General features: G+C 32.0%; 1 protein-coding gene and 1 long non-coding RNA gene across 4 annotated transcripts in view; one reads left to right on the forward strand and one right to left on the reverse strand.

Moving 5' to 3' along the window:
• Mgat2 (alpha-1,6-mannosyl-glycoprotein 2-beta-N-acetylglucosaminyltransferase) overlaps positions 1-27,221 on the forward strand; it is a 139,103-nt gene that overhangs the window by 60,135 nt on the left and 51,747 nt on the right. Inside the window, exon 1 of one of the 3 annotated variants that reach the window (XM_040720212.2) lies at positions 12,663-12,799. The exons of 1 other annotated variant lie outside the window; for it this stretch is intronic. Coding sequence is in view for 1 of the 2 variants with exons in the window: in XM_040720210.2 (XP_040576144.1) it covers positions 18,911-18,918 (8 nt within the window). In the remaining variant the exon portion in view is untranslated. Of the gene's footprint in view, positions 1-12,662; positions 12,800-18,844; positions 18,919-27,221 lie in introns of those variants that run through there. One more of the 3 variants, XM_040720210.2, reaches the window with a different exon arrangement.
• LOC121125109 (uncharacterized) lies at positions 4,872-6,291 on the reverse strand. The gene is made up of 2 exons (XR_011782077.1): positions 5,496-6,291; positions 4,872-5,434 (listed from the first exon to the last, which is right to left on the reverse strand). It is a non-coding gene; the product is annotated as an uncharacterized lncRNA (long non-coding RNA).

The following is a 27,221-nucleotide window of genomic DNA, read 5'->3' on the forward strand; positions in this document are numbered from 1 at the left end:
CTTTTAACAAAAGAATGGCAAAATTAAATTTGAAGCTGGGGCGGCACAATTTTAATATTTTGCAATAATGTTTACATGATATTTTTTGGACAAATATTAAATCTTTAATAAAATTTTGAGGAACTCCGAAACAAGAGCTTGTGCTCACATTATTCAAAAAATTTAAACATAGTGTTCTTTTTAGGAATAAAACCCTCATCAAAAATTATCAAAATTAGTCATAACCATCTCAAAAAAAATCCAAAAAGTGAGTACACTTGACGCAAAAAGGTTAAAAATAGACTGTTTGTGTCTTCAAATGTAATCCACACTCAATTTAGAGTAAAGTAGTTCCAGCTTTCTTCTTTTTTGATGGGCCACATATACCGAGTGGTCCATTGAAATCTGATCACTTTTAATTTTAAACTTCAACAAAATATAATTTATTTGTTAACATCATATTTTAACAAAATTAATACTCACAATAAATGTGTGGCTGAGGTATCTTAGTCATTAATGTAGCCACCCCTAGTGGCAATGATAGCCTCTAAACGGTGGACGGCCTAGCACCTGCTGCAGATATAGTCCTCTGTCATGGCTTTCCAGTGCTAGCTGACAGTGGGTTTGAGGGTATTTGTGTTTGGATGACAGATGCTGTATGCCTTCCCCTTGGCATGCACCCAAAATGTGTAGTCAAGGAGGTTGGTATCAGGGCTGTAGAACGCCCAAAATTATTTTTAAAAGAATTCAAAAGATTCATCCACTCTCACATTTCTCTTTTCACACACTTTTTTGATAGCTCTTTGGACAATTTGCTCGGAAACCCTGATATCTCTTGTACAGGTTTTTCATGGACTTGAGGAATTTGACTGGACTTTGAAAGAGCCCTTCTTCCTTTATAACGTTTCGAAATTGTTAACGGTGTAGTCCTGTAGTCCCGATGTATTGTAGTCCTGGAGACGTCCAACTTTTAGGATTGCGGGAATGGAAATTCGTCGTTCAAGTGTCATTTTCTCAAATTGTACGTAAGCAATGGGCTCATATTTGTTTTGTTCTCCAATTAATTATTCATGCTTTAATATATTTAAATATGAATAAATTTCAATCTCTAAACCTACATTAATAAGTGAATTAGAAAATGTTCAGATTTCAATGGACCACTCGGTATCAAAATAACGGAATATTATACTTAAGTAAGTATATTGAATGCAAATATAGTAACTATACACATTCACTTTAAGTAAAAATAACATACAAAATGGGGCATGTTATGAAACCATAAATATTTATGTCGTACAAACCAAATATGAACATGATTTTTTTTTTGCGAGGGAATGAAATTTCCAAATTAAATATTTTTCTTCTTTTCTCAATGCAGTTATTTTATTCCTTAGCCATTTTATGTTTTCGTTAAACGTATGTTTATATTATGTGGACATAAATAAGTAAGTATTGACATGTTTGAAAGGAAAAAAAAAAAAAGACTTTTACATTAGGGCGGTTGTTGGTCAATTTTTCTCGAATTTAGATTACAGCCAGTGCAAAAAGTCCTGATATGGTAGAAAAATAACCTATGCAAAATTGCATTGTCCTACAAGGTCATATTTAGGCCGTATATCACGATCAAATTATGAACAAATATAAAACAAGGTATAATCATTTTTAGTTATTTTGACAAAAGTAAACTTAGGAGTTGACAAATTTTAAAAAAATATGAGTAGTTTATCACTTGTTTATAAAATTGGATATAATTCTAAAGTCGTTTGTTCATTTTTTTAGATGTGCTTTGTCAATCTTTGCCACAAGTCACGGTAAATGACCTTGCAATGGAATTGTCGGACCTATAAAAGATTGGCAACATGAATTAGTCTATAGTGACCGTTTGGAGATTAAATACTTGATCTCATTAGTTTCTTCAACTATTGCCGAGATGTCATAGCAGGTAAAATGTCTTGATGCAATTGATGCGGATCAATTGTGAGAAAAAATGCAGAAGCGGCATGAAGATTACATTTTAGGGTAATGGAAATTTTTCATATGTTATTTTCTTAACAACTGAAAACTTTTCTTAACCAGTCCTCATAGAATTTCGAAAAAAGTTGAAAAACAAACTGTCCTATTGTATATGCCTTAAATTATGTATGTATCAGAGATAGCCTTAAGTAGTATGTAGATAAGAACGGAGTATTGTTTTTCCTTGTAATTCCAACCAACCAAAAAAGAAAGAGAAACCATCTTCAATATCTACATTAATAAATCAAAGTTTGTGTGACTGTTTGATTGATTATCAGAGTAGGGAGGAGAATTAAAATCAAATTCAATTTTACCCCTACTTTTTGGATGCAAAAATATCTTTTAGGCAATCTAGAAAAAAATAATTAAATTGGTTAGCTGGATTGTTTTTATTTTTTTCTAAAGTGCTTAAAAGATATTTTTGTATACGAAAAACTGAACTAGTTAATTTTATTTTCTCGTTTTCATAAATTAATCCCCACCCCCTAATAAGAGGAGGACCTATTTTTAACAAAGTGCGTGTGTAACTATCGCTCAGCGTATCATATTTACCCTCCCTTAGTGAGCAAGGAATTCCGTTACCCCGTTTTAATTTCAACCCAGCCTCTGATCCGGCATGGGCTTTTGTCGGCTCAATCGGCATACTATCATGTCGAAATTCGTTCCGGATCACTGCTTCAATAATCTGTGACTCTTATGCACCATGGCTAACTCTTGTTTTTTGTTTAATGCATTCAAAAAATAATGGAAGAAAAATTAGGAAATGACGACAGTTGTTCATTTCTCGTTCTCTTTATCACCTGTATGGACGACCCCATTTGATGTAATACTCTTTCCATTCATGAAAGTGTTGTCCAGTGTGCTGGTCACAAAGCAACTCGCTGTCTCTCTCTCTCTCTGTGTATGTTTGTTTCTCTATCTCTCATCTCCTTCATCGTTTTATTATTCTTTTTTCCCTTTTTTTTTTAAGAGTGCCCTGAAGAAGTACATGACCCGTACAATAAGATCAAATTAAGAGTTACATAAGACAGTTTTCGTAGTCTAAAATTATAAATTCGTATATTAGGGTATCTTATTTGGCATAAATGAAGAATGAAAGTATATTGGATAATACTATAATAGACACTTGGTATAAAAAAAAACCAGATTTGAATAGTAAAAATTAAGAGAAACAGCAAAATAAATGTGTGTTATATGCAGTACCAAAAGATAATATTTATGTATTTATTGGAAGCATGTTTGGGACAAAAATACTCTTACCATGAACAAGTTAGAGGAAGATTGTTGAAATGCTGTTGCAAAATATATGTTTTATCTATGATATTTAAAAAAATAAAAATCCTGTAACTGGATTCAAATCGATAATTTTAAAGGATCAACATCGAAATTTCATTTTTTTTTTTTTTTGACGTTTTACAGATCTTCAAATCAAAATTTTATTTTCTAGTCTATATAATGTGATACTAAATTCCCAACTTTTGTCATTACGGTACAGTCTAATATGCAGCCCAATATTTCATAAGCATATTTGAGTCAATACTAGGGTTTATATTCAAAATTGTGGGATGAATTAAGATACTAAATAATTTTAACTAGACTTTAAAAACTTTATTTAATAAAAAATAATTAAATTTGACCCTAATATGCCCCTTTTGAACCATAAAATATATCCATTTATGTTGACAATCAACTTTGGGAAATTAAAGTGCAATGTACGACATACCTAAAGGATGAATAGTTATAATTTATTTATAGAAATTGACGATAATTGGTGGAAGAATACAGATGTAATCCTCCCTAAATTTATAGAAAAATCCATCTATCTTGCATTAGTGATGACAGGCCACATATGCAATTGATGACGTTTTTGATAACCTTTTAAGTTAGGAGGTAATTGCTTCAATTTACTTTTTGTGGCTCTGTTTAGTCTAGAAGTCATACTATAAACAAAGGGAGTGTTACATTTTAAGTATAAATATCAAAAATTAAATGTGTATTCTTTTTATACATAAATAGTACATTTTTGTTGCATTTAACAAAATTTTGATGATATTTTGCTCCGTCAACGACATTCTAAAAAACTGTTTTGTTACTTATTAAACTAAACTTCCTTTCCAATTACCTTTTGTATTCGCTTATTATGGTACAACAGTAACAGTGATGTAAGAGATTCTCAAATTGCTGTTTGCAGTTTTTCTGTGGGCATTTGTTCTAACAGGTCCCTCTTCTTAACGAATAATTATCTAAAATTGACGGTTTTAGGTCATTTAGTTATTAGGGAGTGTAATTGGAAATTGGACAGAATGTTATACAAGGCCAACCGTTTTTATTTCTCATTTTAACAAACAAAGTATTGACGTCTATGGAAAGATCTTAGGTAAATTAAACACGGCGTTACCTCGCTATGTACCCTATGTATTTTGTTGTCAGCTGTCGATTCCCTCCTCTCCCTTGATACGTCATGGCTATTTCATAATGTATTCTTTTTGATATATAAATAAACTAATAAGTTATTCTATTCTGTTTCCAAAAGAACAGGAATACAATTTCTTGTCGATCCCTAGTCGTTTATAATATGTTATTATTTATATGAATAAATTATGGCTATCACATAGAAATACAAATTTATAGGTACGTTTTTAATAAAATATTACTAAGTAATATGATAATACATTATGGAATAATATAGTATTATATTTTATTATGACGCAATAAATGTATATATAATTCATTTTAAAAATGGTGAAGAATTAATATGACGGTGATAGTCAGGGAGTAATAAGAGATATATAGCTGTTGGTATGATTGACTTATTTGGCTATCTACCATATGATTTCGAGCCTTTGGAAAGGTTGCGTCATACAATAAAGGTAACGACGTGTAGGAAACAAGTTTATTTACTATTTTTATGAAACGCAAATAACATGTTATTGACTGAGACTGAGTTTAGTTTACGGTCCGGATGTCAAATGGAAGATGTCACCGTGTCATTATAATCTACAGTTGGTCAGGCAAAGAGAAATGAGGAAAATACTGTGCTGATATGTCTCTATTTTGAGAAGGCTTTTGATTCGATCGAGCACAACTTCATCATTGAAGTACTTGGGATCCACTAAGCCCTCTCTTCTTTCTTACTTCTGCTATACGGCTCTAGAATGCAATGGATACGTGTCTTGAAGGGATGGAAATTGGGAGAAAGAAGACCTCCTGACAAATATATACTTTCCATATGATTGCACTGTCATCCAGAGAGGAAAAAACATCACTGAGAATGCTTCCAAGCTTCAGAGTATACTAGACAATTTTCAAAAGAAGAGACGCTTAAAAATAAATATATCTAAGTCACAATTGATTACAAATATGTCCACAATACCTAATACCCTAAAATCGTTCAATATAGTAGACATTGTGTGAAATCCAATCTCATTTAGAGATATAAGTACTGAAAGAGCCAATGAAAATATAGACTGCTCAATTCAAGAAATAAGGAAACATAGACTCACCCTTTTAGTACAAATTAAATGTGTGAACATGGTAGTGTTGTACTTCCAAGAGAACCATATTCTGAGATGCACTGACTATAACGAAATACTTAGTCAAGTATGGAGGCAAAAACTTATTCGTTAACCTAAAATGGAAGGATTGAAAAGACGACTATCCCCTCCAAAATGTCTATGCAGCCTTGGTATGATCATGTTAGGACACAATGGAGCATTTTATTGGTATCGTGGCAAAGTGGGGCACCTTGCTTATATTTCCGTGCCAAACAATAATTCACATGGGGGAGCATATATGCATTATGGAGAGAGATTCAAAGCATACCCAAAGAGACGAGGAAGATGTATGGTCTCGAAGTAGGAAGGGCGGCCCTGCTCCATGACAGTGAGATTCTCCAAATATAAATACATGCAAAGGTAAATAAATCTCTTGAATTGAAAACGGTACACGATGTTTTAAAAACTCAGACTACTCACCCCCTGATTATTATGGTACAGAATCAACTTGGAGAATTTACACTCAACCCAATTACAAGGCAAGGAAGTCCATATAACATCACCAATAGAAAGATGAGGATCAACTTGGCGAAGGATGATTTCAGATATAAGTGTGCTAGTTCAACATTGAAGATCGATCGCTCAGGTTCAGGGGATAATATATGCAGAAAAAGTAAACGATCAACCTGTGCCAGTAGGGATTGGAAAATTAGTCAACAGATTATTAATGGAAATGACTCTTTTAAAAATGTTATTAAACAATAGGGCTCTATAACCAGTTCACTTAGGAAAGAAGGACGGAAGATATTTGATTTTATATATATTAATCTCTTTTGTTGATATATTTTTATGAAAGAATGTAAGTTCACACTCTGTAATTTTTTTCTATGGAAAGTACATAATTTTATCAATAATATTGAATAGGTTTATATTTATGTGATATATATTAAATAAATATCAATTAAAAGATCGAGCAATATCTTATGACAATTTGGGATCCAGTCCTCAAGCCAAAAGAAATATATCTGAAATATTGGATATCGTTGGGAGTGATCTTTACTGGGAAACACTTTAATGAAGCTGGGGCACTTTGTGTAGATTGCATACAAGTAAAGGCAACCTTTCATATTTTCTGGGACTGTGGGCCTCTGAGTGGCATCATAGAGAACGTTGGCAAGGGTGTAAGAGAGAAAATTGGGAGAAAACCTAATCTAAATGAGCTTCTGTACGGCTTTGAAGGAACTAACGAGGGACTGTTAGGTGTCGAAGGTGATATGCAGGATCCAGACTTTTATCCCTACAGCGTGATTTCGCGGTGCTCACCCTTAACCAAGAATAGCATTGTTGGCTCTCGACGAGCTTAAATATATGAATGGGAATAAAGCTGGACTTTTAATTCATTTAATGCGACTAGAATGTGGTGATTGGGATTTTTAATTAATTATTATTATTGATTTCTTTTGTATGGTTTTCAACATGGTGTTACTAGGTAATGGTGCACTTGTCTCACTAGAATCACAAATGGTATCAGGAGTGGAGAAGAAAACAATTATAATATAATATAGAGATTGTGATCTTTTTTGTTATTTTTTTAGTAGTCTCTTCTTATATATATATTTTTTAATAATGTGTGAATGAGTATATTCAAAAAAAGATATTTAAATGACCATGATTGAAGAAAAAAAATTATCTGGCTAATCTTATGTTATTTATGTTAACCACACGAGCTGGCTTCGTAGTGTTTTTCCTATTTACTTTCTTTTAATATTTCACATATGAGTCTTTCAAATTTAGAATGTAATGACGTATTAAATTATTAATCGTGTTTACTTCTTTTAACTTAATTGTTATTATATCATGATTATTCCGTATCAAGTAACAGTTGTGTCTGAATAAAAAAACATGTTATAGTTAATATAACCGCCCTCATAATTGATAGTTTAGCTCAAGGCAGTGGCAGAAGCTCCTGCAGACCCTCTGGATATCCAACCCTTGTTGGCGGAGGTTTACAGGGTGCAGGACTTGGACTACACGTGCTCTTAGATGGAATAGCCTAGGGGTTGAGATCTAGGCTCTGTGGTGGCCAGAAGTGCATCTTGGCTTGGAGCCACTCTTAGCTTTTCTTTGCGGTTTGGGTAAGGGGTTGATTTATTCGCATTGTCCATTGGATCTTAATCAAAGGTTGAATAATTGACTTAGTCTCTTTTTTTCACATATTTCCTCTTTCTAACCTATTTAGATAACTATTAAGCGGTTGCTATAACTTTTGTTTTCATAGCTACAATCATTATGAAAGAAAAATAAAACTTTTATGATTAATAAAACTTATTTAATTGTCGTTTGGAAAAAGGAAGTTATATTATCACACCCTGTACATATATTTAAGCATTACAACAAGCATTTTTGCTACACAAAATAGAGTCAAAAGAGATTTGTGAGTGTTAATTTATCTGACCTATAATACTGATCAATTAAGTTAAACATTCAACTGTTTATTTTCCCTCAAAAAACATTATTTGTCCAATTTTCAATATTTCTAATTAACATTTTATTATTTTTTTTGTAACTTTTGCAACACTTGACGGTTTGCATTCAAACGAAATTTGTGAAAAAAAATACTGCTTAATTCTTTCTATAAATATATTTAAACAATAGCAGATATTTGTTAGTTTATTGATATAAATTTTTGGGTGCATAAGTCAAACCCAGGCTACGAGTAATGGAGCCAAAAGCAAAAAGTGTAGTAACTCTCCCGGATCTATGGAAATAATAGATTTATTAAAGTTGACAATATTTTACTACCTAGAAATATGTAATAAGTATTTTAGCTCCTTTTAGAAGGTAAAGGGTGGTCCAAACAAATTGGGAAAATCGTTTACGGCTCAAAACGAACAAACAGGAGGAGATAGAACCATAATTTTTCAATTATTTGAAAGCTAAATTAAATGAAATCCAATTTTTCATAATAAAAACCACTTTTGTTAATAATCTCGGTCACACGGGATGACCTTGTGCAGACTCAGCATTGCCATTTTACTGGCTCTGATTTTCACTTTTAATGTACAGTCCCTGGAAAGACGGAGTTGCCCAAGGAAGAAATTACACCTTCCAACAAGACATTTCACTGGCCAACAAGGCCAGTGAAGTGACAGAATCTTGGGCACAAAATGTCCTTATTTTTGAAGCCGGATTTTTAGCCTTCAAACAGGCCAGACCTGAGCCCATTCGATTTTTATCTTTGAGGGAAGGTCGAGGATGAGGTCTGTACCAAGTATCATTCGTCTGTGTAGTGTCTTAAGTACAATGGCAATGCTGGATCTATACGATGTGCCCTGTCCTGTCAAAGCTTCCAGCGCCGAGGTTATTAATAAAAGCGGACCTCATTATAAATAGTTGAGTGTCATTAAATGTAGCTTTCAACTAATCATAATATTTTTCTAACCCATATAGTTCATTCGCTATAAGCCTTTAAATGTTTTTCCAATTTTTCCGGAGCACTCTCTACATTTGAACTTTTATATGGCATCATTAACATTGCACCAGTTTGTATGTAAAAGGAGCACAGGTTCCCAATTGTATTTAACATGCCTTGAATGATTGTAATTAAAGATTTCTGCAAAAGAAATTAAGTGTTACATTAATGATGTAATGTTCCATAAAAACAAATGATTTTTATGATCGAAATAAAATATAGAATTGTTGAATGATAAGTTTTATAGTTACAAGTTGAGAAATAATTGTATTATTTCAATTTTTTAAGTTTTTTTGTTTTTTTAATATTCACAAATAAGAGATGTTTAGTACATTAATAGTAGTTACAACATTTAACGGGTCACATTGTAATAAAATTTGTAAAAAAAAATAACTCACGAATAATCATTCAATAAATTTAGATAATAGTGGACTATTATAGTATTGTCACGATACAATTATTTTTGTACGACTCTGACTCCGCAGCTCTTGTTAATATGCCTACAATAGCCATCTGTTTTTTTAATTTTAGGATAAAAAATTCAAATATTAAATTTTTCGAAAAAAAATTATATATTTAGAAACAAAATTTCAAAAGTCTAGAGATTTTTATCATAGATTAAATATTTGGGAAAAAAAAATTAAATTAATAAATAATTATCAAAAACATTTCAACGAAATTTTTGGAAAATATTTCAAAAAAAAAAGTAAGAAAAAAATATCAAATGCCCAGATATGGTTAAAAAAATAAATTTTTTTGCTAAAAAAAATTTTTAAAGTCCAGAACTGTTTACAATAAAAAAAAATTTATTAAGAAAAATTTCAAAAGCCCAGAAATGTTTTAAAAAAATTAAATTTTTTGGAAAACAAAAATTCAAACATTAAATTTTTCGCGGAAAAAATTTCAAAAAATTAAATTTTTGGGAAAAAAATTTCAAATACTACATTTTTCGAAAAAAAATTATTAATAAATTTTTTAGAGAAAAAGTTCAAATAACCATAGCTTTTTACTAAAAGTTAAACCTTTTGAAAAGTATTTCAACAATCCTTACCTATTAACAAAAATGTATTTAATTTCTTAGACAAAAAATTAAGAAATATAATTTTTTGGAAATAAGGATACTTGGGGGGCTACAGACCTCTAATCCACCCCTTTAGACGCCCATGATAAGTGTATCAAATATTAATTGTTCCTTTCATTCTTAAACTTAAGTTTATATCAACGTATATCGCAACCCAGCTTTAGAAAATATAAAAATATTGCCTGTTTCATACAAACAAAATTATAGCTCTTAATTCTTCCACATGTAATGGATAGTCAATAGTTTTTTTTTTTTTTTTTTTTTTTTTTTAGCAATCAATGATTTAATATTTAATCAAGCAAACTCCACGGCTTTGTCACCAGGAGAATTATTTTTTTATTTCATCTTCCTCGTGGGCATGTGCCGGAAATATCATCAAATTTGTTCAATCGAGGTCCGTGCAATATTTTAAACTCATCAAGTCAATGAAAAGAAGACATTGTCATTTTTTATTAACCTTAGCTGATGCTTAAAATTTTTTTTTTTTTGAATATTATATCAGGTTATTTTACTTCAAGACATTAAATATGAACCATAATGTTCATTTATGTTTTTTTAAACGTAATTGTCCTTTTGCTTTTTATTTTTATGATCTACTTTTATCCTTATGTGTATTCATTATTTACACTGTCTGTATTGCAGAATATAAATAAATTATTTTAACCAAAAAAAAATATAGCACGTGAAAAAATATCTTGGAAGTTACAGCTCTATAAGTATATAAGTGACGCACGATATACGTTGTTATAGTACGTGTCAGAGATAAGGGCCAATAAGGGGATTATGAGAATACTGACACGTCGATATAAAATAAATAATGATACGATATTTAAAAAGGTGAGGAATATAATATGTATGTAGGAATATCTTATGTCAATAAGGGTTGTTAGTAGAGTTGTGGTTTGGTCCGATAATTGTAGACCGGTCTGAGAATCTTAACTTTTTTAAACGACAGAATTAGTTCCGTCTACTAAAAATTATCAATCTATTCCATTAAAAATTGTTCTTTTTTCAAATTGCGTCAAGACCTACTCTATCGATGAGTGGTTGATGACGTCAGCTATGTTATTAATCATGAATATCGACAGAATGACATCATTTGAAGTTAAATGCGCTGCATACGCCATATTTGTACAACTCACCTATTTTAGGTATGTGAACATTAGTGATTGGACGATTCCAAAAAATACGGATTCCGATACATTTTTAATAGAAATTAGCGATGTCCATTCCAATTCTTTCATATTTTAAATAATGATTAAAAATGCAGTTTTGCTATCAGTAGCGTCCACATGACTATATATATATATTTTTTATTTTCGGGGGGGGGGGTCTTGGAATTTTTTGAAAATAATTCCAGGATGACGCTCAGTGGTTCTATCGGTAACGGTTCTTTCATTTCAACGGATTTAGTCTTGGTTCAGCTTTGTCGGTCTCGGTTGTCTTTTATAATGGCTCAATTTGGTAACAGGCACTTAAAACAAAGGGCGCACCTAGAAAATTCGGCACCAGGAAATAATATTAGATATAAACAGGGATGCAGCTACATTATACGGAGAGTTTGTAGTGCCCCAAGTTCCAGCAGGGGCCACAAAAACTAACGTTGCTTAAAACAATGGTTTATAAAATGGTGCCGTGAGGGGAGACTAATGAGGGGGGGGCGGAAGAATATGGGGAATTTAGGGTTGCTTTCATTCTACACATACATAGTAAATATATTTTGTATAAAGGGGGCTCAGGTAAAAATGTATTAATGGAGGGGCCTACCCATAGTAAAGTTTGGGAAACCCTAGCCTAAGAAATATTATAATTACCATATTACGGGTCTCCCACAAGCTTAGTTGCAGACCTGTACCCATAATCTACCCCGTCCCTTTCCTCTTTTATTTACACTGTTTGGTCCATAAAACCACTTTTCCAGATCCATAAAAAGCCCTTAACTCAGAGACCCTGTACTACCCTGACTACGTAAAATAATCATTGGAGAACGCTGCAATCGCAAAAAAAAAAAAAAACTTAGAAAATTGACTTATTGATTCAAGCTAATTTATTTTTTTATAAAATATATTGTATTCCTTTAATATATTCTAGGTAAGAACAAAAACACATGAACCGAGACCGATAAGCAATATATTGCAATCTCGGTTCCAGCTGTAGCCGTTCAAGAACCAGAACTGTTTGTACTGCTAGAACTGCAAACCGATAAGGGTCCAACCTTGCATTTTGTGTTTCAAAATTGTGAAACTTGTCTTAAATTTACTTCATATGAAGATGAATGTGTTCCGTAAATCATATTTGTACAATTCATAAGTCCGAAGTGTGGGAGAAATCCCGGTTTACAATTTAAAAACGATTAAATTTCGGTCTACGGTCTGAGATCACGGTCTGGACTAAGGTACTGTTCCAAACCGGTCTATAAAAAATCTAAACCCGAAAAATATTCGGTTTTGGACCGAGTCCCAACACTAGTTTCTACCACTTAGTTACTCTGTATTTATTAGAGAATCAAATATGTTGATGACATATATATTATAGAAACTTTATCATATTACTAAAAAATTGAACAAAATTGGTAAATGACTACATACACACACATACAAAGGTGCTTACTACACCTGTTGATTTGACTTTAAAAAGAATATTCATGAAAATGAAGGTATTAAGGATTAGTTTTGTATATTGTTTTTCTTTCATATTAGTCTTTGCTCCTGTAAGTAGTTTCGTCTGTTAACTTGATCTATACTGAACTACAACCAAGAGGTAAGGCAATTATCTTATTTATATGAAATATAAGTTTTCTATATACAATACATGATAGATTGGGCAATTAAAATACTATTTGGGAAATATTGAGCACTTCTAGGGCCAAAATATGACTCTTGACTGATTTTAAAGAAGATTTAAAGGTCGCCAACGAATTTTATATATTGTTAATTGATTTTTTTTTTGAAAACGATGTCTGCTTCTTCAATTATCTTCCAAACTCAGTCAGAGATATTATTTTTTTTTTTTTACAAAAGTAAATTATCTTTACAAAATATTTGTACTCTTTTTTTTTTCTCAAGTTACTATCATTGATTCAAAACGAATTAGGAATGAAAAAGATATCTTAAAAAACCGATGAAAATCTATTTTCATTCCTGTAATTAAACCGCAATATAGAAAAATGATAATGAATAAAGAGTTTTCGTTTGGGACGCTTCAATTTCTTTTTCAGTAAAGGAAAAAACAACAATCCATTTCTTTTCTTCTGTTGAGATTTAGAAACTTCATTAGTAAATATTTAATCATGGAGCGATATGCCTTTGATCAGCGATCGTAAATTATCCAAATTTATTATCAAAATAACTGTTCAATCTTGATGCTGATTTTCATTCCAAAATCATTTTCAGTGATCAGCTCATTTGTGGTTCAATGGCTTTGTTAATAAGAAAAATATTCGTTGTTGGTCAGGCAGCCTTCCAAAAGTGTTTAACAAGACATCATTGCATCCCGAAAAAAAATTATGTTTGGTGTCGATTTCATGCAAAAAGGATCATTGGTCCATATTTTTTGTAGATGATGATGATAATTGCCACGTTACCGTAAATAAAAATATCTATCGTTATTCTTACACATAAAACACTCGTTTTTTAGTGGGTGTACTCGTAAAAGATAAAAAGTAAAAGTAAGGATTTGTTCGGGAGTTATAAGTAGCAAATGAAAATCGTGTGTATTTTGGGCAGGTTAAAAAAATAAACATAAAATCAAAATATACAAAAAATGCAGTCAAACAAATATGTTTAAAACGATTAAAAAAATGACTATTATAAAAAATTATACTCAATAAAATAACAAAAAAAAATATGCAAAAGAACGAAAAAACAAACTAAGGACTATTTTAATCAACAAAATTTGAATTTTTAAGTTTTTCCTCTCTTTCCAACATTCCTATGTTATATTTAATAGCAAAGACATCCTTTTCTCCAATAAATAATGTTTAATTTGCGATTCTGATTCTTAATTATTATTGGTATTTAACTATTTATTATTATTCTTTAAAAAAAACACCTTTCTAAATTAATTTTTTACTTTTTAATACAAAAATCTAAATGGATCATATTGTTTTATCATTAAACAACGGAAATAAATTTGATTACATTACCTATAAGGAACAACATCATGGGTCGTTTTCTAAAAAGAAAAGCCCCACAAGAACTGGACATGATTGACTATAAAATGTCATCTTTGCAATCTGCATACTTTATGTTCGTCATTTAAGGCCCCCCTGATTAGGTTCTTGTGTCGTTGTATCACTTGGGCAGTTTAGTAAATTTGTAAAGCATTTTTAAACCTTCATTTTTAAAAGTTAAATTATTCATACTCAGTTATTAAGCTCTGTTCATTACTTTCTCGTATAAATTAACAGAGCATTTGCTTGAAGGCTATGAAGTGTCATTTTTATTTATATTTAACAACTTTTGAAAGGTTTGAGAAAGGATGCTCTAGTCTAAAGAAAAGTGCGGAAAAGCTTTCATGAGGTATGATCTATACAAAATTACATTGTCCTACTTGGTCATCCTTAGGTGGCACATATCGATTCAATTATGTATAAAAGGCAAAAACTCTTCCTTGTTCATTATAGATACTACGAGGAAATTTTTAGTTATTTTGCATTCAATCATTTTGATAAACATTTTCTAACTTATAAAGAGTATTTGATTTTTTGTTTTCTAATATGGTCTGATTGAAGAAAAAAAGTTATAAAAACTTGTTAATCTACTCATCCTTTTTTTTTTACATTTTTAGAAAGGAAAGATTCTTATGTTAATCTCTCTTTTTGCTCCATAGGGTAGCTTTAAAAAAGTAACTTTATTAATGTTTTAGAATAATGTCTATCAACATTAATTACTCTCAAATAAGTATTAATGCTGTATTTCAATATTTATTGAGGAAGCAAAGAACTTTTACTACTTTAAACTAAATGGGCTACTTAAAGATGACATCGTAGGACAATGTCATTTTGCAAAAGGGATTTTCTTAGCAAATCGTCCTTTTTCCGAAGTAGCTGTAATCAGAATTCGAAAAAAGTTGCAAAATAAACCATGTTTATTTCCTTCCATTCATAACTACTTGTAGAAATCTAATAAAACGTCACTACTGCACAGCTTCTCTCGTTCAAAACATTCTTCAAATTGTCAGGGTGACCATGTTTCTTTTTTATTTAGTATATCGATAAAACTTAGGATTTCAAACTCTACATGTATGTATATGAACATGTCCATCTTTTTTATAAATTTATAAAGAAAATATTATAATATACAAACATAGTAAATACATTGTTGCCATGGAGTGTAAGAGGGAACATTCAGAGGAAAGTTTCATAAAAAGATTTATTATTTATCACCAATTTTAGAAGGTCAGCCTTTTTTTTTTTTTTTGTTAAAAAAATACATTATATAAATAAATAATTTAATTATGGAAAATACTTAGACTTTTATGTTCATTCAATGTCCCCCATAAATCTTTTCAATTTGGTTGTATTTATATTATAACAAAAAATATATTTCATCCAATTCTAATTTATGATTTAGAGCAGGGTGTTACTTCACTCACTTTGTGAGGAATGTATTTGCAGGTTCTAGGAGGATTCTTAGTTTCCAAAAACCGTGTGTATGTTAAAAAAAGAAACCGAAAATGAACATAGGAAACCTGGCAACTTAAAGAATGTCTGGGCAGTTTTGCTGTCATGATGTTACATTAGATCAGCTGCAAGCAGCCGTGTGAGGAAGAAAATAAACGCAAATCCCAATTTTTTACACAGCAATAATTACTCTCATCTGGATCCTCAATTCTACTCCGAGTCCAACAAGACGTACTCTTACAACTTCCGAGCAAACCCGCATTGCTACTCTCTGTCGTTCATGAGAACGCAAAATTATTATTTATTACTTTATGAATAGAAGTCCCCTTCTCAAGAATTATGATAACAGCTTTAAAAAATGTACAACACTGTTCAGATTCCCAGCTAGAAAAAGTCGCTCCCACTCTCTAGGGCATATTTTAAACATACCAAGTGCAGCCAAAATGTCTTTACTTTTCGTTTTTGCTACACAAAGCAATGTTTTTGTAAATGCGGTATAATTGTTCAGGCAAAAACTAAAAATAAGCAAAAAAACACTATACTTTCCTAAGTGTCTTAGAAGCCCAGAAAATGCCTTCTGAAAGTGACATACGAATTTCGGTCCGTGCACTTTTGGACGCTCGCAAGAAACCAATAGAGATTGCAAAGCAGTTGGGAATCTCTTACATGAACCCAGACATGAACGTGGGGTTCCAACAAGATAGTGCACTTGCACAGACGTCCAAAAAGGTCCAGAAGTGGTTGGAGCACAACTTGCTTTTCTGGCCAAAGAAAATGTGGCCCCCCTACTAACCAGATGCCACCTATTTGACTTCACTTTTTAGGTGCATGTTGAGTCCATGGCCTGTACCGCCTGTCACCCAAATATCAACAACCTTAAGGACACCATCAACCAGCTATGTATAATGAATACATCTGCAATGGGTGCATGGCCGTAATGAGTAGCTACGGTTGAGTGTGCTCATGAAAACGTAGAGTAATAGTTAAAAATTTTCCAGGATTTATCTTTTGTGATTAAAATTTTGTATATTTTGAGCACGTTTAAAAAACAAAAGAAAACCAAAAATGAACAAGTTAACACTGACAATTTGAAGAATGTTTTGCGAACAAAAACGGCTTAGTTGTTGATAGTTTATGGTATCAGCTAAAAGCAGATGTGACAAGGGGGGAAAAGGGAGAAGGAAATACTCCAATCTCGATCCTCAATTTTACTCAGAGTCCAAACGACAGCTGCGTAGTTATAACTGTAAATCCTACAATCATATCTCCGCAACAAATCCTCAGGGTTACTCTCCCGTCTTGTATAAACTCACACGAATTTTCAATCAGGGTTTGAATATAATTTAATGTAATAGAAAAAAAAGTCAACTAGTCAGTAGTTAAATAATAATGGCAACAGCTGAGGATAAGAAAATACATTCTTCAGATTACAAATTCCCTAAAAAAACGGAATTCTAAGAAAGACACCAGATTTTCATCACTAGTTATCCTTGATAATATTAAAGCAAAGTTTGTCTATCTGTCGACGCCTATTTTTCCCAGGCAATGCTGGGCCGCTTGTAAAGCATATAACTTTTGTTGAATAAATTTTGATTTTTTTCTATTTTCGTTTGAATAATTTGATGTGATTGTTTTTGTAAAAATGGACGAAATGAAGTATCGAGCTGTCATATTTTTGTATGAATATAGTGTAACCTTTAAATAGATTAAAACAATAACAGATCCCTATATAGAGGCATGTTATCTTAATTTTTGCGATGGTAAATCCAACTCGGAGTAATTGAGCCAAAAATAAAAACTATTTTGTGAACAATTATTTTACGGATAGGTTACATAGATGGGAGCATCGCTGGGAGAAATGTGTTGAAGGAGACTATGTTGAAAAATAAAAAAAGTATTATATCTTTGTAAGGTAAAAAACTTTTTAGGCCACCCTTGTATGTAAAGGCTGAAAAAACTCTTACTTTTGCTAACGAGGAGAAATTGTTAATAACAGAACAGTAAAATAACACTCCCTTAAATGGTGACAAAATAGGTTGAAATATTGATACAATAAAAATATTATGAATATTAGCCTGGTTCTTAAATTGCCTTTTTTTTCAAAATGTTGGGAGAACATATTCTAAGAATGTTCTCTTCGGTACAAAATGAAGAAAAATGTAAAATTAGAACCATACTATTCAAACTGGCATCGCGTTTAAAATTGTAAAATTCACAATTTTATGAAAAATACACAATTTTTACATTAAAAAAGTTTAAATATTGCAAAAATAGATAAACTAAAAAGAATTGATTAACTTAGATGAATAAACAATATTTTAAAAGTTTTTTTATTAATTTCACCTAGAATTTTTTATTTATTTAGGTTTTAATTTATATGCACAAATTAGATAAGAAATAAATGAAGGGAAGAAGGATCAGAAGGATAGTTATTATTTTTATTTAAAGAATGACAAATTAAGTACTGTTGTACCGTTTTTTGTTTTTTTTTGTCTTCTATGAGTAAGGCATTGTAAAAAGAAATCCGTTCTAATTAATGTATTCTTTTTTCTCCATTAATGTTCATCTCCTTGATAATCAAAAAAGTACTACATATAATGAGCGTCGGACTCGATAATTTCCATTATTTCGTTCACATTTTCGACAATTACCCTTTCAGAGCATGGTGCATCTTTGACATCAAAATTACGGGAACGGAAGCAACGAAACGTAAATACCGCGTAATTGGCTGTTAGAATATCAAAATTATGAAAACTATTCAGATTTTCAGCCACTTGGCTTGTGTTTTGCTGTAAAATAAGGCAACTATTATTCTCTTTGCGTGCATTTAGATTCTACCCCTGCTCAAACAAACCTGAGTCAAACAATGGCAAAACTATTTTTTAAGTTTTTGTGTACGAAATATTATCTTTCTACGCCATCTAGCCTAAGCCAATTGCATAATGCTTAAATTTAAATATTGATCAATAAGGCTCATATTTCTTCATTTTTGATCATATGGAATATTTTTAAACTGTGAGCCCCCAATATTTAAAAAATAAATCTATTTTTAGGAGCCAGTCTAATTTATTTACACTATTTAATATATAGATAATTCTATTGAATTGTAAATAAAGCTGTATCCAATTAAGATAATAAAAAGGTGTGATATGTATTATCATGTAAATATTTCATTGTCATGCCAGTTATCATGTTATTCTTGTGACGAAACAATGATTTAGAATAAGAGTGTTTGTCTTTATTTATTCATGCTTAGGTAAGAAAATTTACTACTAACACAGAGAATAGTTTCCCAAAATACCAAAAATCCGAGTGTTGTTGTTACTTTTATTGAGTCACACAACCCTTTCTCCGAAAAGAAACAGACAAAATTCCAAAAATCAGTTTTTGGATAGTTATTATTATAGTTATGTTCAGATACATCGACAGCTGACAACAAAACACATTGTAACCAAATAATTTGAAAAAAAAAATGCTTGAGATTTGCAAATTTGGATATTGGGGGTACAACCCCTCCAGCCCACCCCGGCGGACGCCCTTGAAGAACTTAGAGCCTAGGTTGTGTCCAGCTTAGACTCTGCAGTTCCATCAGTCCCGCTTCTTTCATTTCAACGATTTCGGTATTGGTTTTTTTATATAGAAGCTCAGTTTGGTAACAGCCACATAAACCAAGGGAGTGTTCCTAGAAAATTTGTGACCAGGAAATGATACTAAATACAAATACGGTCCCTGAGAACTAAGGTTACTTAAGACTATGTTTTTCAAAGTGGGGCATAGAGGGGGAGCTAGGGGGGGGCGTAGAAATGATAGGATTGATTTAATAGAAAATTGAATAAATTATTATTTATGAACATATATATTTATATAATTCTGAACTAAGTACTAAAGCAAAAAATAACAGCTCATAGGGTTGACTTCTTTGTCTAAACACCAGATGAATTTGGACCTTTTTTCTGCTTCTTTTTAGATTAAAGGTTGCGTTATACGACAAAAGTAACGACTGGTTTCATTTACATAAACTTATAGAATATTAAAAGGTTATAAATATACAAAAAAAATACAACAAAAGAAAATAAGAACAATAACCAATACCGATAAGCAATGTATTGCAGTATTGGTTCCGGTCTCCCTTCTTATTTGTCGGTTCCAGTTCTACCAGTTCAAAAACTGGAACCACTAGACCGATAAGGGCACAACCTTAACTGTAACACATGGTTCAAAAGTCCTGGGGGTGACAGATAGATGGTGCTATTATGATTATTATTCAACTAATTTTCAGTGAATACCAAACTTCAAAAAACAGCTGCCAAAACTTCCAAAAACAGCTGCCAAAACTTCAAAAAACAGCTGTCAAAACTTCAAAAAACAGCTGTCAAAACTTCATAACAATTTATTTTTTAGTTTGTGAGTTATTGTGCTAAGTGTGACGACCCTACTTTTGTTATTTCCAAAGCATTGGATCAAAAACAATTTTGTGTTTAAATTTTACACTGTTTTTGATGGAATAAAATAGTTTTAAAGCTACAAATGGCTTGAAAAGGGTTACAGGGACTCCACTCTATAAAGTGAATAAAAATGAATAATAACCCTCATTAAAAAAGCCAATTTTGCTATATAAAAAAACACGTGTTATCCTTGTTAAGCCCGGGACTTTTCAGCCCATATGTTGTATTTTTGTATTAGCGAGGTAACACCGTGAATACCAATCAACATTTAAGTCACTGATTACAGGAAAAAGCAGAAACACCTTGCAACAAAATCAAATGTAAATATTTGTATACGTCAGGTATTCCCCTCCTAATGAAGTAATATTTATTTAGACAATGATAAAGATAAAATGTGTGTAGATTTGTGTAAGGTTTGCAAATTTTTTGATTTAAATTTCTCAAAAAATAGGGAAAAGAGAAGACAGTCACGGTATTAATTAGTTAATCATCATTGAGGATATTGTTTTTTCAGACGATTTAATTAGGGAGATAAAAAATAAAAATAAAGTGACGATGTAAAGAAGAACTTGACGCTGTCATAGTTACCTAAACATTTAAATTGTAGTAATAATGAATAAAAATGTTAATGGCATAGAGAACACTTCGAATATTTTTATATTTGATCCCCACTGTATTTTACATTTGATTATATTTCTTTTGAAGTATAGGGTGACACCGTACTAGATCTAGATTTATTGATGTATAAACAAATATACGTGCGAAGCTTTTGGTCAACTAACTTTTGGCTTCAGAAAATGTCCCTTGCTTTTAATAAAACTCAATTAGATCAACTGATGTTTTAAAAAAAAACAATTAGTAGGGTTTGTGCTTCAACAAAATCAATATAATAAATAAATGTGAGACAACTCTATCTTAATCATTAATGTAGCCTGGTTTCCACTACAGATGTAGTCATCTGTCATTGCGTCCCAGCGCTGACTGACAGTGGCTTTGAGGGCCTCGGTGTTTAGATTACATACACTGGAGGCCTTCCCCTCGAAACAAGGTGTAGTCGAAAGGGTATATCTCTCTCCACAGACTTGTGTGAAATCCAAAGATATCTTGCCTGGCCCTCATGGACTTAAGGGGATTGGCCAGGGCTGTTTCTTTAACTCGTTCAGGTCCAGTTTGTCTTTATTCACACCGTCAAACTTTTCTCCAACATTTCGGACTGGTTGACGACGTAAACGGTGACTATGGAGACACCCAACTGCTTGAAGTGCACGAATGGAAATTCGTCGATCACTTTAAGTGTTAATTTCCACGACTTGTACCTAACCTAGAGAGCTCAGGTTTTGTTTCTTCTATAACTAATTGTGTATGCTTTAATACATCGAAATATGAACTAATATCAATCACTCAACCTTCATTAGTTATTGAATTAGCAAGTGCTCAGATTTCAATGGACCACCTGGTATCAAAGAAATCCATACACAATTCGCTATTTTTTAAAGTTGACCAAATTCAAAACTATCATGAGATGTGTTTGGGCGTTGGTAATGACTTCCTAAATATTTTTTTCTGTGCCATCAAAAACTGTTGCCCTCCCTCCGGTCAAAGTTCCAGCATTCCGGAAGTACTTCAAAATGAGCTCAAATTAAAAAAAGGAAAAACTCGTATTATAATTAAGGCAAAATAAAAGAAAAACTTACCATATATTTTTTTTTAATTTGTTAGTAATTTTTTTGACTTTATTATGTAGTCAGTATTGTAAGTAAAACACAGGAAGTAACTATAGACGGCATATAAATAAATAATTATGAATTTTCTATTTATTCAGTTAATTATATAATTAAATATTTTCATGAAGAAGCCCAGTGAGAATTATGTTTTAAATCTTACTTTGCTGAAATGGATTGAAAAGCCCATTAGAACTGTTTTCCTTTAGTCTTTTTAAAAAAATAAATGTAGCATTAAGTGCGGAGCATGTATGGCTGCATAAGTTGCAGTGACTTGTACTGGTAGCCGCATTTGTAAACTCATGGACGGCCAGAATATCAATGTAAAAAATATCTCTATATTACTCGCTGAAACTTTTATCCCGTGGGTAATTATTTGTTGTCAGTTATTTTTCAAATAAGTATTCGAATTTATATTTTATTGGGGATTTTGTACCCGATATTTGTCATCGTTCCCTTATCATCATCTTTCTTGAAAGCTCAGTTGTTCATACTCTTTTTGCTCTTTTAAGAAAAATTTATTTGCTAACAGGATAATGTCATGAATGTAACTTTAGTTGAGGTTTAGCAGCAAGTGTGTGTAGGCAATTCCAGTCTTATGGATGTTACATTCAAAGAAAAATTTGAAAACTAAGCTTAACATTGACAGGGTACCTAATAATCAAAGGTGTAAAAATGTGTTCTATATAGATGGTTAAAATTTCATTTACTTTCATGACTTTTTATATCTCTTAAGCCTTAAGGCCTTCTCTATTCGGTGAAGATATGTCATGGAGTCCTGACATATTCTGAAGGCCAAGGTCATCATACACTGCCCTCCTGGTGGGGATCTTGTCCACGACGAAGCCATGCCGTGCATTGATGCTCTGGAGTTTCCTCATTCTTGGCCACAGGGCCTTGAGAAATGTTTCATTTCGCTTAAAACAATTTCTTCCAGTTTCTGCCTTCCATTTGACTATTTTCCTCTCCTTCTTGGCCACCCTGATGTACCAGACTGTCCCCAAGGTCACAAAGACAATGTCTGAAATTCCTGTAGGAGCAACATCCGCATCGAGAAGATCCGAAAGCATTTGCCTTTTGTATTCCTATTCACTCATTTTTCGTCCGATTTTGATTAAAGAAAAAACAATACATGTATCAGAATTTGGCTTGAGATGTAGATGGCTGAAGAGTTCCCTGTCGCCCCTTGTAATAAAATGTCATAATAGCTAATCTACTCTCCTCCCAACCATTCTTCGAGTTCTTAGGATTATCCCAGGACTACTAGAACAGAATTGAGACAGCTGGTACCTGCAGTCATCCAATTCCATTCCTCTATTACTTTTCCATCTTGGATTTGTTAGTTATTGTTTTCTTTTATGATGTCACAAATATCAATAAGCAGTTAACTAAAAGAATACAGTCAATTTTCAATTTTTATTTTTACATAGGGGCAGGTCATATTTTATGCAACCCTGATTAACTCTGAAAATACAGCAACCATTGAATATGTTATCTTAGTTTTACGACGTTTAATGTCGTTGAAAACACGATGTTGTGTATATGGGACAAGTATTGTTTTTTCGTTATTCAAAACTTTTAGTGCTTTAATATAAATACTACAAGATTTTGAGAAACTTTTATTTTTTGTTAGAGATCAAGAAAAATAAATCATGGATTAAAGGGGTAAAAAGAAAACTTTACGTAATTTATTAGCTGGACTTTATAGTTTTGAAAAATATATGTTATTGCAACTTGATATACAAACAATGATTTCAAAGGGGTATTGAAATCTGAGATATCAAATATATTTCTCGTAATATATACGACTATGTGCAGGGAATCCTTGAGATACAAACAAATAATTTTGTATCACCTATCTACTATTCAGTCAGTCCCAAATAAACAACTATAGATTGATTTAAGAATCAGCATTAATAATTAATGTAATTATACATAATTAGTAGGGGAGACAAGACAAGTTGTGCCAGTATTTAATTTTGAATCAAATTCTTTACACTATACGTCATATTTAAGAGTTTAATTAAAGGAAAGCTGAGAGTTGGAGTTTAAATAGCAATTTTAAAAAATTGAGGTTGCATTATATTCTAATAATAATTTGCGATTGTTTTTATTTATCAATATTGGATGTATCTTCAATACTAACAAAATAAAAGCCAAAAGAATAATTGTGCTGGAGGTGCTACTGCGGCAGAAGACCCCAACCGAGATTTCCAATGATCTCAGGATTAACCGGACGACTGGCTATGGTATAGCACGATTTAAAATCTAAGGAACAGACGCCAGAAATTTTGTGGAAGGTCTGAAACGAACAGTAAGAACGGCCAATGATTATGCGTGTCAAAAACCACCTTGATAAAAATCCAGCGAGAACGATTCCAGGTATGTCCAAAAAGAAGAATGTAAGCGAGTTTAAATTAAGATGGATCATTAAAGGTGACTTTGGAGCAAAAGCAAGAGTAACAACTAAGGAACAGCATATTTCGACGCCACACAGAAGAAGAGCTGTTTATATCCAAACTTCTTTTGAATGTGTACAAGAAGATGAAGCCTCCCAGCTCCCTCAATATTAATCCTTTAGATTATTCCATCTAGGTGAGAGGCAAGGGAGCTGCCTGAAACAAGCCTCACGTGTCTGTGAGATCTTTGAAGTCCCTATCAAGCCCGCATGTGCTGACTTGGAAGTACTTTACTGGAAATAAGCTTAATTTTGTTCTCACTGTCTTAATAAAATAGTTTTTAATAAAGTTTGAAAAACTATCTTCAGAGTAGACTTAAATACGACACATAGGGAAGATCTAGATTGAATAAGAGCAATGAAAAAAGGGCGTAAGGCGTCTGTTGATTCACCGTCTTATTAGTTTCCTTTTTATAATACCAGAACATATCACGTCATTTTATCATTTCCTGTCACTTTCTTTCATGACATAGACAACTTTCTCTTTCCTTGTGCACAATTCACATTCGCGGAGTTTCCATGATTAGTTATAGGAAAAGTGGTCGTGCAGCTATCGTATTTAGATAAATATTAATCATGTGGGCTTTTGTTTGACATTTAGTTTGAATTAGACAACACAAAATATATGTACAACATACAAATACATTACTTCTATTTATTAGCGGTAGTACCCGCATTGCTCAGAGTAATGAGGCGTCGGCAAATGAACAAATGCTGTTATAGTAATATAAAAAATAATTCCTCAAGAAATCATCAGTTTTACTACCCGTGTTTCATAAGAACACTCACACGTAGTTACTAAATACTCAAATACATATGTTCTCTCCTGAAGAATGAAAGAACAATGATAAGTAACAGCTTGAGAAAATAAAAAGCATTGTTCAAATTACCAACAAAAACCAATCTTGCACTCCTCTAAAAAAGCTGTAGATTTATAACTCTAAATCTATTTACTCCCCTTTTCTTTTGTTTTTCAATATGACGCCCTGTGCCTACACACGTTCATTCTTAAAAATGAACATGTGTAGACACAAAGACAAAATTGAGAAATCATTTGTCTTACTCTTCGTTTTTAATGCACAAACCTCACATCTATCTTCACAGAAACTACATGTTTTGTCCTCAAGAATGAAATAATAATAATAACAGGTATGTGGTTATCAGTACCTTAGACTTATATTGCATGTATTATAGTCCTTCTCTCATACTAGTAGCATCATAATCATAAGACCATTTTATATGTACATGTATATATTCAGCTATATATACAAAGTCCTCTAAAGAACTACACATGGCGCAGTTACTATTTGAATTTAATAAAACTTGTATGTTTAATCGTTTTTCGACTGCAATTCAATTTGGTACAACTCAATTCTATTCGAGTCTTTTATATTCTACGGAAGGCCCACGCCAACGAAAAATTCATATTGTAGTTTGAAGACAGCCGTATAGAGAAATATAGAAAATTGCCAATACTAGATAGAAAAACTGGAGATCAGAGAACCATACTCAATATGCACAAATAATCTAGAACATGCGGTTAAATATATATATAAAATGGAAAAATTATTAAATAATTTAGAGGGCCTATTACTCCAGATACAAAAATTCAATTATTACAGCTAGATAATGATTTTCAAGCAATGGTAAATTAAAACAGAAATAGGAGCGGGGATATAACTGTTATTATTCAACGATTAATATGGGGATATTTGTCTTTGTATACAACTAGGATATTTACATACTTGTTTAGATCGAGGATAATATCAACTTCTGCCCACCAACATCGAAGATTCCACTCTTATTCAACGGAAGGACGGATGTATTGAACAATAAAAAAGATTCTTCTTCATATGACTCCAATTTTAAACCGCAGATTATTTATTTTTTTAAATGCCACCAGAAAGCTGGAGAGTTGTTGAGAGTTGCGTTTAGATTTGGAGGACCAAGAGGCAGAATACGAGCAGATTAACATAAACTATTTATATAATGCGGATGGTATCAGGAACATCCGACAAGAGACGTGATGAGTCAAAGTGTACTTTGGTTTATCTTTAGCAATACTGGCTCGTTGGTAAACAAACTTTGCTTGTATGAATATATTTATTTACGTATTATAACAATGAGTAATTTTCAATTAATTACTACTTAATTTTGGTCGTCACATGTAACAACTGTCCCTGTAGCCGGGATTGGTTGCAACAATTAAGTAAATTGAGTTTTAGTTCGAAATTAAGAAAATTAGACTAAATAATATTTTCCTACAACCCACTGTGGTTTTTAAAATACTAACTGATGATCTTCGCTTCAAACACCTTTTCAGGGTGTGGGTACCCCATTTCTCTCTCTCGGGCCAACAAAGATGAGCAAATGAAGTACTATAAGGCCCTGATTAAGCTCTTTCAGGACCACGGGAGAAGTTTTTGGAGTCATATCTATTGGTATAGGACGAGTCCTGGTTCTTCTGGAATGGGAGGGAGTGGAGGGATTACAATTTTGATAGCCAAGAAGACCTCACACGCAGCATTCAGCAGATAATGAAGTTAAGAACAAAGTAGTTGTGGGATTTGAAGAACTATTCCCACAACATTATTCGAGCCGGAGGAGACTGTGTGACATGATTTTAAACTTTTAAATGTAATTTATTGTCTTACTGGGGCAGTCTCGAACATTTTGCAATTACCTTTTAATTTTTTGAGGAATAAATAACTAGACTTTTCAAGGCTTACAGTTATTAACATTTAATGTATGTATAAATAGATTAATTTTATATATAGGATAAATTCACTCTCTTGTTATCTTTAGAGCCCTAACTTGCCTAACCGACGTGTGTTCCGTGAATAGTAGATTTATGTAATAAATACCCGGGGTGTTTCCATTTGATTCAAATATTAACATATATGTTATGAAAAGGCACATGAATTATGATCAATGA

This window comes from Lepeophtheirus salmonis, chromosome 10, assembly GCF_016086655.4.
Source record: "Lepeophtheirus salmonis chromosome 10, UVic_Lsal_1.4, whole genome shotgun sequence".
Lineage (NCBI taxonomy): Eukaryota > Metazoa > Arthropoda > Copepoda > Siphonostomatoida > Caligidae > Lepeophtheirus > Lepeophtheirus salmonis.